Genomic DNA, 15,430 nt, shown 5'->3' with positions numbered 1-15,430 from the left:
TAGGAAAATGATAAACATTAATCTTGACACAGTATAGATTCACATGCTTAACTTGCTGCTTGGGGGAAGAGATGTTTATGAAACTTGAAATATGTACTTCATTGTTATAGACCTATAAGACAAGTTAATAAAGCTGTGTCATCAGGCTAATAAACTCACCAAGGAGAAACCATAAATGGGAAATCTTTTTATTATGCTTGCTGTGTGTGCTTTTTTTTTTTTCCCCTAATTATCAAAAACTTAACAAGGGATTTTATTTATTTCGTCCTCATTTCCAGAGTATCTGGTGAAACATCCAAAAGGGAAAAGGTTATATTAAATGGAGGCTTTTTTCAGTAGCTTTTCTCATAGCAATGGAACAAAATTTTGTTTTTACTATTCTGTGCTCATTCAGGTACAAATCACTAATATGTAAAAGAATGAACGAAAGTATAGATTTAATCCAAAAGGTTAAAAAGAGTTGGAAAGCAGTCATGAATTACAGAGAATGTGACAATTTAAAAGAATAAGTCAAACCCTAATTTTGAATCCAATTTTATGTTTTATGTTTATATAAAGGGTATAGTCAGAAACAGTACATGAAGTCATCTTTATTAAAAAATCATTTTAACCAAATAATACATCCTTCTATGTTCCATAATAAAATAATCTTTCCTAAAATTGCTTCAGAATAGACAGAGGCACTAAAGCACAGGGTGATTTCCCTAGATTACCTGAGGCAGTTTTCCTGCTGCCCAGCACTAACTAGCTGTGAAATCCTAGCCAAGTTATTGATGCTTAGTATCTGTTTTAAGATCTATAAAACTGAGGACAATAGGACTTACCTCAAAAGATTGTTGAGGGTTAAATGAGTTAACACATATAAAAAACTCAGCACAGAGGGTGAAGCATTAAATAAATATTGCCATTATTATATAAAATTAAAGACAGTGCATATAAAAAAATCTTCGCCTGTCAAATGACTACCCTGAGTTCTTCAGCTTCTTAAACTGCTTCTAATCATGACCTTCTTCTGTTTAGTTCTATATCAATCCTGACTGAAGCACTGTCCTAGTTTCCATCACCTAGAGAGCCTCATAGACTGACAAAGAGTAAGTACTGAGTAATGTTTGTAGAATGAAAGAACTCTCCACAGGGTCAGCCAAGGCCTTTCTGAGATTGCATGGCAGCCCATTTTCTTTTGTCTCTGCCATTTCCTTTCTTCACTTTGCCACAGCTGATGGTTCCAAGAACAACACTCTCCAAAAAGCTTTCTACATATTAATCTCCATCACGGAGTTTGCTTCCTAGGGAACACAACCTGGGACAGGAGCCAGGAGAATCTCAACATTTTACTGGATACAAGTGACATTTTAGATTCCCCATTTCTACTTAGTTTTAAAGATATTTGGGAATAAGACAAAAAAATACATGCAATTACAACTGGGTAAATATCACTAATTATCATGTATAACCTGGAATACTCCAACACTCTGTTAACTGGTCTTTTGGCTTCTAATTACAGTGCTAGAAGTGATTTTCCTAAAATGTACTCCTGATCCTACTATTATTCTTGCACTCAACATAGAGTTCATTAGAATGGCAAACAAATGCCCTCTGTGCCTTAATCTTTCATTTTTTTTCTTAAGAGATGAAATCTATGCTGCCCAGGTTGGTCTTGAACTTTTGGGCTCCAGTGATACTCTTTACTCATCCTCCTGAGTAGCCGGGACTACAGGCAGGTACCACTACACCTAGCTCGATCCATCTTTTAAACCTAACCCCTGGTGGGTCTTCTAGCAATGTAAGTTCTATACATAGTTTTACAAATATGCCAAGCATTCTCATTCATGCTTTGCACGTGATTTAAGTCCTTTGCCCAGATCACTCTTCTTTCCTGATTGCTTTCTTGTACAGACCTGGCCAACACTCATTCAACATAACTGAGAACCTACTATGTCATTCTTCCCAGACTCCTTCAGCTAATCTGTGAGTTCCATAACCATAGGGGTTTATTGTATTCATTTTTGCATCTTTACCTAATAAGGCATCTGTTGTATCAAAAAAGCTCACTGCTAGCTGCCACCTTTGTCTAAGTCATTATCACCTCTATGTAATAACTCCTAGCTAGTCTCTCTGCTCATATCCTTCAACTTTACAATCCTTCCTTCAATAGTAGCTTGAGTGAGCTTTTAAAAATGTAAACCAAAGTGCATCATTCTTATGTTAAAAACATTTAATTGTTTCCTTATGACATTTGTAGTAGAATCCAAACTCCAATAGACTCCTACATGGTGTGATCTCTATTTCTCTATCCTTTCCTATTGCTAGCTGCCTCCAGCTCAGCAGACGGGTTTCTCCCTGTTCTTTCCACAATTCAAACACTTTCTTACCTTACAGCCTTTGCACTACTCTCTCTCTTCGCCCGGAACACTCCACACCTCTGGCTCCCCTTTGTCATTTAGATCTTCCTATCTAAAAGACCTACTCAGAGTACGGATCCATAGAGATCTTTCCCTTATGCTCACCTTTCATATTATAACCTTGCTTTCCTAAAAAGCACTTATGGTCTTGCTTAATCATATGAGCTTATTTACTGTCTCCCTGATCTCTCTGGAATGTAAGATTTATGAGAGCTCTCTCTCACGTTGTTTTGGCAGCACCTGGAATGAAGCAGGTCCTGCTCAATAAATATTTAATATCTGTTGAATGAATTAAGTTCTATGGTAAGTTTAGTCAATAGACTGACTACAGAATAGAGCAGTCAAAGTGCTCTCTTTATAACAATGGGCTCACTATATGCCTAATATGTGGCAAAGAACAGTGGGAACTTGGGCTTTCATCTGGTATTGGCTGCTAACCTATTGTTAAAAAAAATAGCAAATCAGTTATTTATCTCTGTCTTAATTTCCATATCTGTAAAACATGGACTGATCTCCAAAAAATTCTGGTCAGTAGACTAGATGCTTTGAGAAATGGAGAAGAAATGAATGGGGCCACTGCCCTCAGCATTTGAGAGAAGAGAGGATATCTGAGTGGGGGCGAAAACTTGTGATCAAGAGAATAGAAATCAACAGTGTCAGCTCTGGAGTCAGAGTGCCTGAGTTCAAATCCTGCCTGTGCCACTTGCAAGTTGTGAGACCTGGGGTAAGCACTTTGTATATCAGTTCCCCCTTGTGTGCAACGAACATAAGATTCCCCACATTATCAGGTAGCTGTGAGGGTTAGATGAAATAGATCATCTATATAACTTGCTTAGCACAGTACTCAACAAATTGTAAATATGCAAAAAAATATATTCAGGCTATTATGATCATCTCACTAAAATCTGATTATTTTAATTTAAAACCTAACATTTCTTACTGATGAAATAGTAAAAATACATAATATCATATACTTCTTTCCAACAGTCTGCACAGCAGTCATCTGAAATGAGTTAAATGATATTTCTCTTGTTTCTACAGTTTCTTCTTTTTAATATTCCTCCTGTCTGGGAAACTACTAAAATTAATAAATACATTGCATATAAAATACAGGTAGTTAATAAGGAATCTCAGACTCAGCATGGCTTTTCTTTTTTCCAACTTCTATTGTAGGTTCAGGGGTACACATGTGGATTTGTTACAAAGGTAAATTGCATGATGCTGAGGTCTGGAGTACAAATGAATCAGTCTCCTAGACAGCACAGTACCGAATTGGTATTATGTATTCAGCCCTCCCCTCTCTTGTGCTCCCCAGTGTCTACTGTTCTTATCTTTACATCCATCAGCATGGCTTCTGATTCACTTTTACATTTTTCAAATATGATCAAAAGCTTTCCTATTATAGTAAAAGTGATGAGTCCCACCTTTCCCTGAGCAACAATAATAGCAAATTACAAGGAATTCAGTGGGTTTTTTTTTTTTTTTTTTTTTGCAAATTAACATCAACAAATTCTTGGCTGGGCATGGTGGCTCACGCCTGTAAGCCCAGCACTTTGGGAGGCCAAGGCGGGTGGATCATTTAAGGTCAGGAGTCTGAGACCAGCCTGGACAACATGGTGAAACCCCGTCTCTACTAAAAATACACACAAAAAATTAGCCAAATGTGGTGGCGCACGCCTGTAATCCCAGCTACTTGGGAGGCTGAGGCACAATAATCACTTGAACTTGGGAGGCAGAGGTTGCAGTGAGCCGAGATTGCACCACTGTACTCCAGCCCAGGCAACAGAGCAAGAATCTGTCTCAAAAACAAAACAAAACAAAAAAACAAAAAAACCCCCAACAAATTCTTATATTAGAAATTTAAAATATTAGAAATAGTAAACATTTCTTGTTATAAGTAGTCCATAAATATACTGAAAAAGAGACGAAAAGAGAAATTATAAGCTTAAGGATAATGCCTGAAATACAACTCCTAACTTTCTGAAAGAATGGGAAAACCCCTAAGGAAAATTGTAGAGCAAGCTTAGCATTTAACTAAAGATAATACCACAATTGCAGCCTAAGGAACATCTCTAGGACAAAATGCAATTTTATAGGGTTGGTTAATTCTGACTCAGCAGTAATTCTCAACTACAGTTTTCAGATGGAAACGATTTAGTAATTCCAAATTTTGAAGGTTAATATGTATTATAATGCCTCAATACACAACTATAAATTTTGCCACAGGTATTTTGTGTAGTCAAAAAACGTAAAATCAGTTCTAAAACTCTGTTATATCTTTTAAGTTATACTTCTCAAGAAAAGTCATAAATTATTAATTATGGGTTGACAATCTAATTCTTTCATGATGGTTTACAACCAAAGTTTAAAGTAGAGAAGAAGGAGAGATTATCCAGATTCATGATTTTATACTGTAGCTGAGGCAGATTTCTCTGGAGAGCACCACCTAGGTATGCCTTTAATTGGCAGTAAAAAACTTTGTATTATCTTGTAGTATCTAAGAGATCCATGTGGCATATGAAAGAACTCTGGACTTTTACTTAAAACTGAACTAATAATTTACTAACCAGAGAAAGGGTATCAGTGTTTATTAAAGTTCAAAATGAAAGTATTTCTTTGTATTTTATTTTTTTCACTTGCTGTTACATAATAGTAGTCCCTAATATTCTAATATCATTTGCTGGAGAGCAGAATTGGGTGCCTGATGGACCCATAAGCTAGATCTGACAAAACTGACATGTGAAAAGAACCTCCTCAAACTAAGGATTGTATCTATTAAACATTGAATTCAAGTGTAGCATTATAGAGCAAAGATTCGGGAAGCTGACCAAACATGGTCTGAAGCACCATATTTATTCTATCATAACCTCAAAACTCAGAATGATATGTCAAAGAAGAAAAAATCTGTTTGATATTATTTGTTGATAATAAAATAGCATGCAGAATTACAATACTTTTTTTTAGAAAAGTATCTGATACTTATATTACATATCAATTACAAAATAATACACTAAGACAGTAGGGTAAACTTACCTCTATAATAAAAGAGGCAAAGGTCAGAAAGCACAAACCAGCGTTTCTTCCACAATTTCATGCCAGTACTGTCCTGGATTAAATCAGCATATTTAAGGATTATTTCTCAAACAACAAAAACTCACATGTTGTGCATTTATTTATTTATTTATTTATTTATTTATTTTTATTGTTTTGAGACGGAGTTTCGCTCTTGTTGCCTAGGCTGGAGTGCAATGGCGTAACCTCAGCTCACTGCAACCTCTGCCTCCTGGGTTCAAGCAATTCTCCTGCCTCAGTCTCCAGAGTAGCTGGGGTTACATGCACCTGCCACCAAGCCAGGTTAATTTTTTTGTATTTTTAGTAGAGACGAGGTTTTACCATGTTGGTCAGGCTGGTCTCTAACTCCTGACTCAGGTGATCCACCTGTCTTGGTCTCCCAAAGTGCTGGGATTATAGGCTTGAGCCACTGTTCCTGGACTTGTGCATTTATTTAAAGTAAACTTTTAGAACAAGGTATGTTTGATACATATGTAATATAATCTAACTAAAAGGCCAATTAAAATTTTGGAGGTAGTTTTCTAGGGCCTTAAGATATTCCCAACTAGACTGGTCTCTGAAAATACCATTATGCAAAGGGAACATATTAAGGCAATTTGATTTGGCTTCGTATTTGTAAGCAATTTGAAATTCACTCTTCTCAACATAAACATCTGCTAGGATAAGAATGATGTAACCATGCAGCAGTGCGTGCATTCTGGTAAACCAGATTTAATAAATATGTTAAACTTCAACAAGAACAAAAATATGTGAATTGAAGTTATTCCAAAGGTAATGCAATTTAAAATGACTGTGAATAAAGAAACCTTAATATACAAATAGGTTTTATAAACATTTTTTTTCCTTACGTCTATAGTTTGGGATTTGCTCATCATGTAAAAAGAGAGACTATTTGGCAGCTATTTCTAAGTAATTTAGTTCTTTAAAATATCAGGCTCAAACAAAATTAGAATTTTAATAAAAATTATTTTCCCATATCCAATGTAGCAAAATTGGAAGTAAAATTAAACAGATACCCAAAAAAAAAAAAAAAAAAAAAGAGGCCAGGTTGGATGTGCATTGATTAGAAATAAGTTTATTTCTAGCTGTGGGCAATGACTTTAAAATTACAGAAATTAACATGGGTGAAATCTTTCAAAATAAAAGATTTGACCTTAAAATTCACAGCTATACCAAAAAAGAGACAAAAAAAATGGTAAATGATATCTTTTTTTTTTTTCCTCGAGACAGTCTCACACTGTCACCCAGGATGGTGTGTAGAGACACAATCTCAGCTCACTGCAACCTCCACTTCCCGGATTCAAGTGATTCTCATGCCTCAGCCTCCCAAGTAGCTAGGATTATGGGCATGCACCACCACAGCTGGCTAATTTTTGCGTTTTTGGTAGAGATGGCGTTTCTCCATGTTGGACAGGCTGGTCTTGAACTCCTGTGCTAAGGTGATCCACCCACCTTGGCCTCCCAAAGTGTTAGAATAACAGGCATGAGCCACCACACCCAGCCATCTTCAATTTCTTAATTATATTCTTTCTTTAGTACGGCTAAGGGACACTGTAAACAAATATGTGTCACACACGTATTACAAAATAAACACTTTTTTTTGGAGACAGGGTCTTGCTGTGTCACCCAGGCTGGAGTGCACTGGCATGATCATATCTCACTGCAAGCTCAAATCCTGGGCTCAAGCGATCCTCAAGCGATCCTCCCACCTCAGCCTCCGGAGTAGCTGGGACTACAAGTGTGCACCACCACCACCACACCAGGTTAATCTTTGCTTTTGTTTTGTTTTTTTTTAAAGTAGAGATGAGGTCTCACTGTGTTGCCCAGGCTGATCTTGAACTCCTGGGCTCAAGTGATTCTCCGGCCTCGGCCTCCCAAAGTGCTGGGATTACAGGCGTGAACCACTGTGTTTGGCCCAAAATAAACACTTGTTAGAGAAGCTACTTGGTAATACTTTTGCAATGCTAAATTAACCAAGGGATCAAGAAATAAGAACAAGAGCTATTTTAAATAAGGAATGCCATTAGGCTATTAGGCTCAATTTTGCACTGAAATAGTTGATCATAATTTGGACTTATTAGAAAGGCTAGCTGGAAAATATGGAGAAAATTTTCTATTAGAAACTGGGCTGGGTGTGGTGGCTCAGGCCTGTAATCCCAGCACTTTGGGAGGCCAAGGTGGGTGGATCATTTGAGGAAAGGAATTCAAGGCCAGCCTGGCCAAGGTGGTGAAAACCTGTCTCTACTAAAAATACAAAAATTAGCTGGGCAGTAGTGGCACACTCCTGTAATCCCAGCTACTTGTGAAGCTGAGGCAGGAGAATTGCTTGAGCCTGGGAGGCGGAGGTTGTGGTGAGCTGAGATCATACTGCTGCCCTCCAGTCTGGGCAGGCCATGGAGTGCCACCCTGTCTCAAAAAAAAAAGGGAAAAAAAAAGAAACTAAATGTGAAAAAACCTTTTAGCCTGGATAAGCTTAAATGTCAGATGGTTTAAATATAGTCAACCATCTTTAAATAAAAATTATGACTATTAATAAATAAAAATCATTAAGTCACCTGAAAGCAATTAGCAATATTTAACAGAATAAATTGGCACCAATGAACTAATATTTAACTTGCTTTGTATCATCTGTACGAATATATAATCAGAAAGAAAGAAACAAGCCTTGAAGATTGAGGATGTCACCTCAGTTATTTACCAGTCACTTATCACCCAGTTGCAAACTGGAAAACAGCTTCTATGTAATTGAAATGATGTCAAAATCCAAGGAGGTAACGTACATACATCTTTACTAATTCCAAAACTAATAAGGTTTCAAAATAGCTTAGATAGCAAGTTCCCCAGTCAGTGCAACAATATAAACCCCAACTTATCAGGATGTCTGAGAGTAAACCCTATATGTGCAAATTAAAAAGAAAAGAAAAAGTAAAGAAAACATAACCAAAAAACGTAAGAGAAAGAAAGAGTAGTCTCATATTATAGAATCAAAAATCTGAAAAAACTCAGAGAAATCTGAAATAATTATAAAATCTCTGTATAAATAAAGGGGGGAAATACACAACTGTATATTTCTCTAACAACTTTCATATCAATAGAAAAATGAATAACACCCTTGTATTAAGAGTTATTTCAATTTTGGCTTTTAAAAATATTCCTGTCTAGATACTTTTACCATGCTATTTCTTATCATTTTCATACAGCATATATTTAATTTTAAATCTAGAAACACCCATAACAAACACACAAGCTCTGTTCTAAGTAATGTCCACTCCTTTTTCTGCCTTCACTGTTCCCTTGATACTCTTCAGGGGTAACAAGCAAAGAACCTGGGTGGCTTCTCCATAGTTCCTTGTTAATTTTATGATTTTATAGAATTGTCTTTGGTACATTCAGTTTAAAAGGTTCCTTCTAATTTTGTCTTTTGTTTCATATCAAATAAAAAAAAAATACCTGTTTATAAAGCCAACCTCGTCTGACCACGGGTGCATTAGGATTCCTTTTAATTGAATTTGACCTCTTTCCAAAATTATGAACTTTTTTTGAAGCTCGTGAAGTCTAAATAGAAAAAGAGCATGACAGAAAATGTATTAATGTCTAGAGATTTGAGCTTATTTTCCTCTTAAAATTTAATCTCTTTTCAGATTTTCCCAAGAACTGCAGGACTTAAATCTTTTCAGAAAAATTATTAAAATTCTACTTTTGCTGGGTTAGTTTTTTGAAGTGTAAGAATTCTGCACCAAATTTTTTTCCCCAGGATATCAAAAGTTTTACAATATTTCCTTTAAAATCCAGACGGGATATACAATTTTTAGAAACACAGAGTATGTGGCAGTATTTTGTCCTATCTGCTATATAAAATGAATAGATCTTGAATAAAAACTGTTAACAAATCTTTAAGAATAAACCAAACAACAGAACTTTTCCCTTTATATCTTCATTTAATAGTGCAGGTTCAATTAAAGAAAGTTAACAGCACTCAGTCCGAGGAGAAATATACAGAGATTAAATATAAACAAATATATCACATCAAGTCAAAACAAGACGGGAAGGATCTGCTTAATGTGATGTAGTGTTTTCTTTTTCATGGACAACTCTGAACTTAAACCAGACAGATGGGGCTTACTGGATTCTTCAATGTATACATAAAGATATACAATCTTTAAAAATACTGGTATGCTTACCATGAAGATTTATTTTGGCAGGAATCATAGTGGTGACCAACAAAAATGAAAACAATGAAGCTATAAAGTAACATAAAATTATCTCTTACTTTTCTACTTGTTTAGAATCTTTGGAAATCTAGCATACTTCATTAGAATTTTGTTTTGGGAAGCTTTTATTAGTATATAAGAAAATTTTAAGGCCCGATATCAACAAAATTTTTCCTAAAGCATGTTTTCTAGATAGACTTTAATTTACTTTCAAACAGATAATGCTTAAAAACAGTATAAAACTCAAATGACATAAAAAGATACACAAAGATCAATCTACTTCTCACCCTCGGGCTCCAGCACCCAGCTAACCCCACTCGCAACTGTGGGGCAACCAATATCACTGTTATGTGTGTGTCTGTCTATCTAAAATAACCGTTCTCATGATTAATGAATATTTTTCTGAAATGATCGCATATTTTAATATCCACTCTTCTGTTCCATTATTTCTTGGAGCTCACTATATAAACAGAATGCTTATTTACCCATACTGTTGTCAATGTGCTGTGTTATGAAACTTTCTGACCTTTGGAAATCTGTAAGTGAAAATGGTGTCTTTTTCTGGTTTTAATTAGTATTTTTCATATTATGGATGAGGCTGAGTATCTTTTTTCATATATTTAAGGGTAAATTCCATTTTCTTTTCTGAAAACTGATTTCATATAATTTGCCCATTTCCAAACTGGCACGTAAGCCCTTTTCTTATTGATTCACAGTACTTCTTTAATTATAAGGAAATTATTCTTTAATCGTTATATGAATTGCAGATACTCTGCATGGATAATAATTACATGTGGTTGAATTTCTCATTATTTTATATTGTTACTTCTGGGTTTTATGTCGTATTTAGAAAGCCCATCTACATTCTGATCTTTTTTTTTTTTTAATCTTCCATTGTTTTTTTCTAGTGCTTTTATAGTTTTGTTTTTAACATTTCAACAACTGATCCATCTAGAAAATTTTTGGTGTAAAGTATGAGGAACAGATTCAACTTTCTTTCAAGACAATGACCTAGTGGCTCTCAATCCATTCATCAATTTCACCAGATTTTAATTGAAATATACTCATAAAGCATTATGCTCAGTTAGCCTGTTGGACATATGTTACTTAATAATCAGAAATTATTTATATTATTTGAAAATTTACATTCATTTATAATCTCCTAACAAAATTTTATTTCTAAAACCTTAACAGGCATTTAAATACTATTATTATAATTATCTATTTCCTTACAATAAACATAATTTACTATTACAATGGTTTTGCTGAAAAATGTTTTCTCAATCTAAGCATTCTTATAGTCAGATAATTTGATTTCTAGGCTATTACATTAATCATCACCTTTAAAACTTTAGAGTGTCCATTTTCTCTCACAAATATCATTATATTTCTAAAACTATTCCAAACTTAAAAACTTAAGTCTTTGAATTACAATCTTATTACTTTATATTTCAGTAAATTGCTTCTTCTATCAATCACCTCCAAATTCATGTAGTAATAAAAATGTAATGATTATTCTATAATTTTAAGTCCACTATGAGTAATGGTATAGATACTGTTTACTCCTTATCAATAATTAATATAAAGCAAAATAACTTACTCTGCCTACAGGGCTCATTGGATGCACTGCATAATCTGAAGTCACGTTATAGTTAGAAGCTTCATTTATCATACTTATAGGTCGTTCCTTCTTTTCTTCAGATGTCATGGTTGCAACAGTCCTGAAAATATATGTCAAAATGCTAGAACTTGCTGTATATGTAACCCACTTTACAATAACACTTCCCTACAGTTAACTATGCGAGTGTACTACTTTTCCACAGTACGTGGATCCTAGTTACTCTAGAATCAGGCCTTGATACTTACAACAACTTTAAATACAGCTAACACTTTTCCTAAGTCAAAAATACATTATTATCATGTTTATTTATTATTATGTTGTAAGACAGGAGTCTCACTCTGTTGCTTAGGCTGGAGTGCAGTGGCGTGGTCTTGGTTCACTGGAGAATCTGCCTCCCAGGTTCAAGTGATTTTCCTGCCTCAGACTCCTCAGTAGCTAGGACTACAGGCACGCGCCACCATGTCCGGTTAATTTTCTATTTTTTAAGTACACTCAGCGTTTCACCATGTTGGCCAGGCTGGTCTCGAATGCCTGACCTCAAGTGATTTGCCCACCTTGGCCTCCCAAAGTGCTAGGATTACAGGCATGAGCCACCGCACCCGGCCTATCATGTTTATTTTTAATAGGCATTATTGCAGATATTCTACTTGGTCATCCAACTGAAAAACTAAAAATGAATTATATGATTATTCTAATTTAAAAAGCAATAACAATTTCAGTAACTAACTGTGAATAGCTCTATAGTATAATACATTCTTACACATATTTCATTTGATGCTTATAAAACTCTTGTGAAATAGTAATTATCACTATCTGATTTAAGGACGAGAAAACTGAGCTCAAATTACTTTAATAATCTAACCAAGTTTACATAGTTTCTCTATGCTTGCATCCCAGGCTCCTGAGCTTACTGTGTTTGAAGTACTATAAAAATAGCTTCTGAGATTACATTCCTCATGAAAAAATGTTTAAGTCAGGTTTCTATATGACACATCATGAACAGCTGGCATTCTGTTATTATACTTGACTACAAATGTCCAGATAAGAAAGCTGTTAAATTGAAATATAAATAACAGCAATTTCAATGCTAACCCAATTTTGAATACAGGCATTCCATGAAACTCTTTACTTACTGTTCATTCACTACAAAAATACAATTGTCCTGTGATGGTTGTCCTGTGACTGGATGTTTGCAGGTCACTTTCCTTTCATTATGGCTGAAAAAAGAATAAAAGAAAAACAGAACGTGTAGGTATTTAAAATGCCCATTTATTTATTGTAACATTAAAGTTAGTCTACAAAGGAAATGAAATTCAAACTCCCAGGCTTTTTGTTTGTTTGTTTGTTTTTGAGATGGAGTTTTACACTTGTCGCCTAGGCTGGAGTGCAACGGCATGATCTCAGCTCACTACAACCTCTGCCTTCTGGGTTCAAGCGATTCTCCTGCCTCAGCCTCCCGAGTAGCTCGGATTACAGGCGCCCACCATGACGCCCAGGTAATTTTTTGTATTTTTAGTAGAGACAAGGTTTCACCATGTTGGTCAGGTTGATCTTGAACTCCTGACCTCAGGTGAGCCACCCGCCTCGGCCTCCCAAAGTGCTGGGATTACAGGCATGAGACACGGTGCCTGGCCACCAGCCTTTTGAGATTCCTAAATATATCTTTCCTACTATCTATTGGGAGTGCCTGGGTGTGAAAATGTTACTTATATTTTTACAAAACAGTTAAATGCATCCCTTCTCAGTCTGGTCTCAATCCTTTTTCATTATTTTATAAACAAAAGTAAGTTGCAGGCCAGGTGCTGTGGCTCACGCCGGTAATCCCAACACTTTGGAGCGCCAAGGAAGGTGGATCACTTGAGGTCAGGCGTTCAAGACCAGCCTGACCAACATGGTGAAACCCCATCTCTACTAAAAACACAAAAATTAGCCGGGTGTGGTGGCGTGTTCCTGTAGTCCCAACTACTCAGGAGGCTGAGGCAGGAGAATTGCTTGAACCTGGGTGATGGAGGTTGCAGTGAGCTGAGATTGTGCCATTTCACTCCAGTCTGGGCAACAGAGAAAGACTGTCTCCCCCTTAACCCCCTCCCCTCAAAAAAGTTAAGTTGATTTGGCTGTTTGGCTCTTTACATTGCATTGTAAAATACAAAGATTACTGTATTTTATACTTCATAGGTGGGTCATGAAAAATAAGTATGAGTGTCTACCTACCTCCACTGTTTCATGGTCCAACATGGGTGCATTACAGAGTACTAATGCCAAATTCATAAATGGAAAGAAAACCTAACAGTACTACTATATGGGCACCAGTACCTTAACAAAATAGAAGGTTCTGAAACAGGAATACTTCACAGTGTTTCTGTTTTACAAAACAACCTTTATATAGATAATGTAATGAGATTAATTTTTTGACACTTGAGGAAGGTATGTTGTAGAAAAAAAAATAAATCTGAAGGAGAAGCAAAAATCTTAAGTAGATGAAATGTGGAAACAACAACAAAAACAAAGAAACATCTGTTATGTTTACTGAAAAAATTGCTTTGAATTAAGTTATGATTATTTTTGGAGAATTAGATGTTTGCCTAAGAAATAGTATTCTTTCTAGGTTGAGTGATAAGGTCTTCAACTGTTCTTGAATGAAAGAAGGAAAAAAAACCCTATTTATTTAAGCCAAAAATACTAGATGCTCGAAATAATATGCAACATACATTGATATATTAAATAGTCTATAATAATTTTCATTAGGTCATATACCATAAAGTAATCTGTAACAGAGACCTATCATTGACATGCCTGACATTAGAAAATTTACCTTGTAAGGTCTATATTGAATTTTAGTTTTTTTTGTTAATCTTAAAATATTAGTACATATGCTCTGTATGGTGAGAAGTCTATAACCACAACCTGCAAACTTCCAGGTAAATTTCATATGCTTAAGTTCTTTTTCCAAATCCTAATTTTCATATTTTTTTGGGTAACTCAATACCCTGAAACTTAATCCATTAAATAAAATTGAAACTATATAAATATAAAGATATAAAGTTTTTTTAAAATTCCATATTGACTATGGTAAAAGTAGAATCATTAATGAAACATAGTGTTTCTATTATTCCTTAATTCAAGTGGTCTAGGAAACACATAGAGCCAACTGTTAATATTTAGAAAAATTTTAATAGATACAGCACTTGACACCCTGGGAGGTAGCTGGCTCACTGTTAGGTCCTGACCATTGTCCTTGGCACAACGGAGGAGTGACTGCTGAGGACCACAGGAAGGGCAGGGAAGGGAAGATAATGATTCTAGCCTTTTCTCAATTCTACCAAAGTTTGTCCCCTGTATTATTACAAATTGTATGTTTTCATCTTAGATCTGCCATTCTTTTCCGCATTTCACAAGCTGTTGTTGTTGTTGTTTTGATGGGCCTCAAAATCCAGATCAAGAGAATCATCAGTTCTGCTACAATGCTTGCTGGAACTGTTTCAACATGATTTGTATGTTAAAGGAACAATTTGAGCATAATATGACTTTGCACTTGCTTATGCATGATTTTATTTGTGAGAGACTCTAGATGGATGCAAAAAACTGCACCTGACAAAACCCAGCCACACAGGAATACACAAAATGTATATCTGCACACACCTCAAACATGTAGCAGCTACTTCAGTTCATTGCCTGTTTTATGAAACACACTTATCCACATCTGGTGATACAACTTTTTTTTCTTTTTTTTTTTTTTTTTTTTGAGACAGTTTTGCTCTGTTGCCCAGGCTGCAGTGAAGTGGCACAATCTCAGATCACTGCAACCTACGCCTCCTGGGTTCAAGCGATCCTCCTGCCTCAGCCTCCCAAGTTAGCTGGGATTACAAGCATGTGCCATCATGCCTGGCTAATTTTTTCCATTTTTAGTAGAGATGGGGTTTTGCCATGTTTGCCAGGCTTGTCTTGAACTCCTGGCCTCAAGTGATCCGTCAGCCTTGGCTTCCTAAAGTGCTGGGATTACAGGTGTGAGCCACCGCGCCGGGCCTACAGCTTTCAACTCAATTTCAGATAACCTTCCCCCCAAAACTTCCCAAAAATTCACGCTGAAACCCTTTCAACACCTAGTTACTTTTCAAGCAAACTGC

At 35.7% G+C, this 15,430-nt stretch overlaps 1 protein-coding gene across 27 annotated transcripts in view; it reads right to left on the bottom strand.

The window, feature by feature from the left end:
* Nucleotides 1-15,430, bottom strand: part of PLEKHA5 (pleckstrin homology domain containing A5) — a 249,599-nt gene that overhangs the window by 110,103 nt on the left and 124,066 nt on the right. For all 27 annotated transcript variants that reach the window (XR_007717602.1, XR_007717603.1, XR_007717604.1 and 24 more), the window contains 4 exons: nt 12,440-12,523; nt 11,286-11,406; nt 8,925-9,029; nt 5,436-5,508 (listed from right to left, as the gene is read on the bottom strand). Coding sequence is in view for 23 of the 27 variants with exons in the window: in XM_050747566.1 (XP_050603523.1) it covers nt 5,436-5,508; nt 8,925-9,029; nt 11,286-11,406; nt 12,440-12,523 (383 nt within the window). In the remaining 4 variants the exon portion in view is untranslated. The remainder of the gene's footprint in view (nt 1-5,435; nt 5,509-8,924; nt 9,030-11,285; nt 11,407-12,439; nt 12,524-15,430) is intronic.

This window comes from Macaca thibetana, chromosome 11, assembly GCF_024542745.1.
Source record: "Macaca thibetana thibetana isolate TM-01 chromosome 11, ASM2454274v1, whole genome shotgun sequence".
Lineage (NCBI taxonomy): Eukaryota > Metazoa > Chordata > Mammalia > Primates > Cercopithecidae > Macaca > Macaca thibetana.
This window is presented reverse-complemented; position numbering and strand designations above follow the sequence as displayed.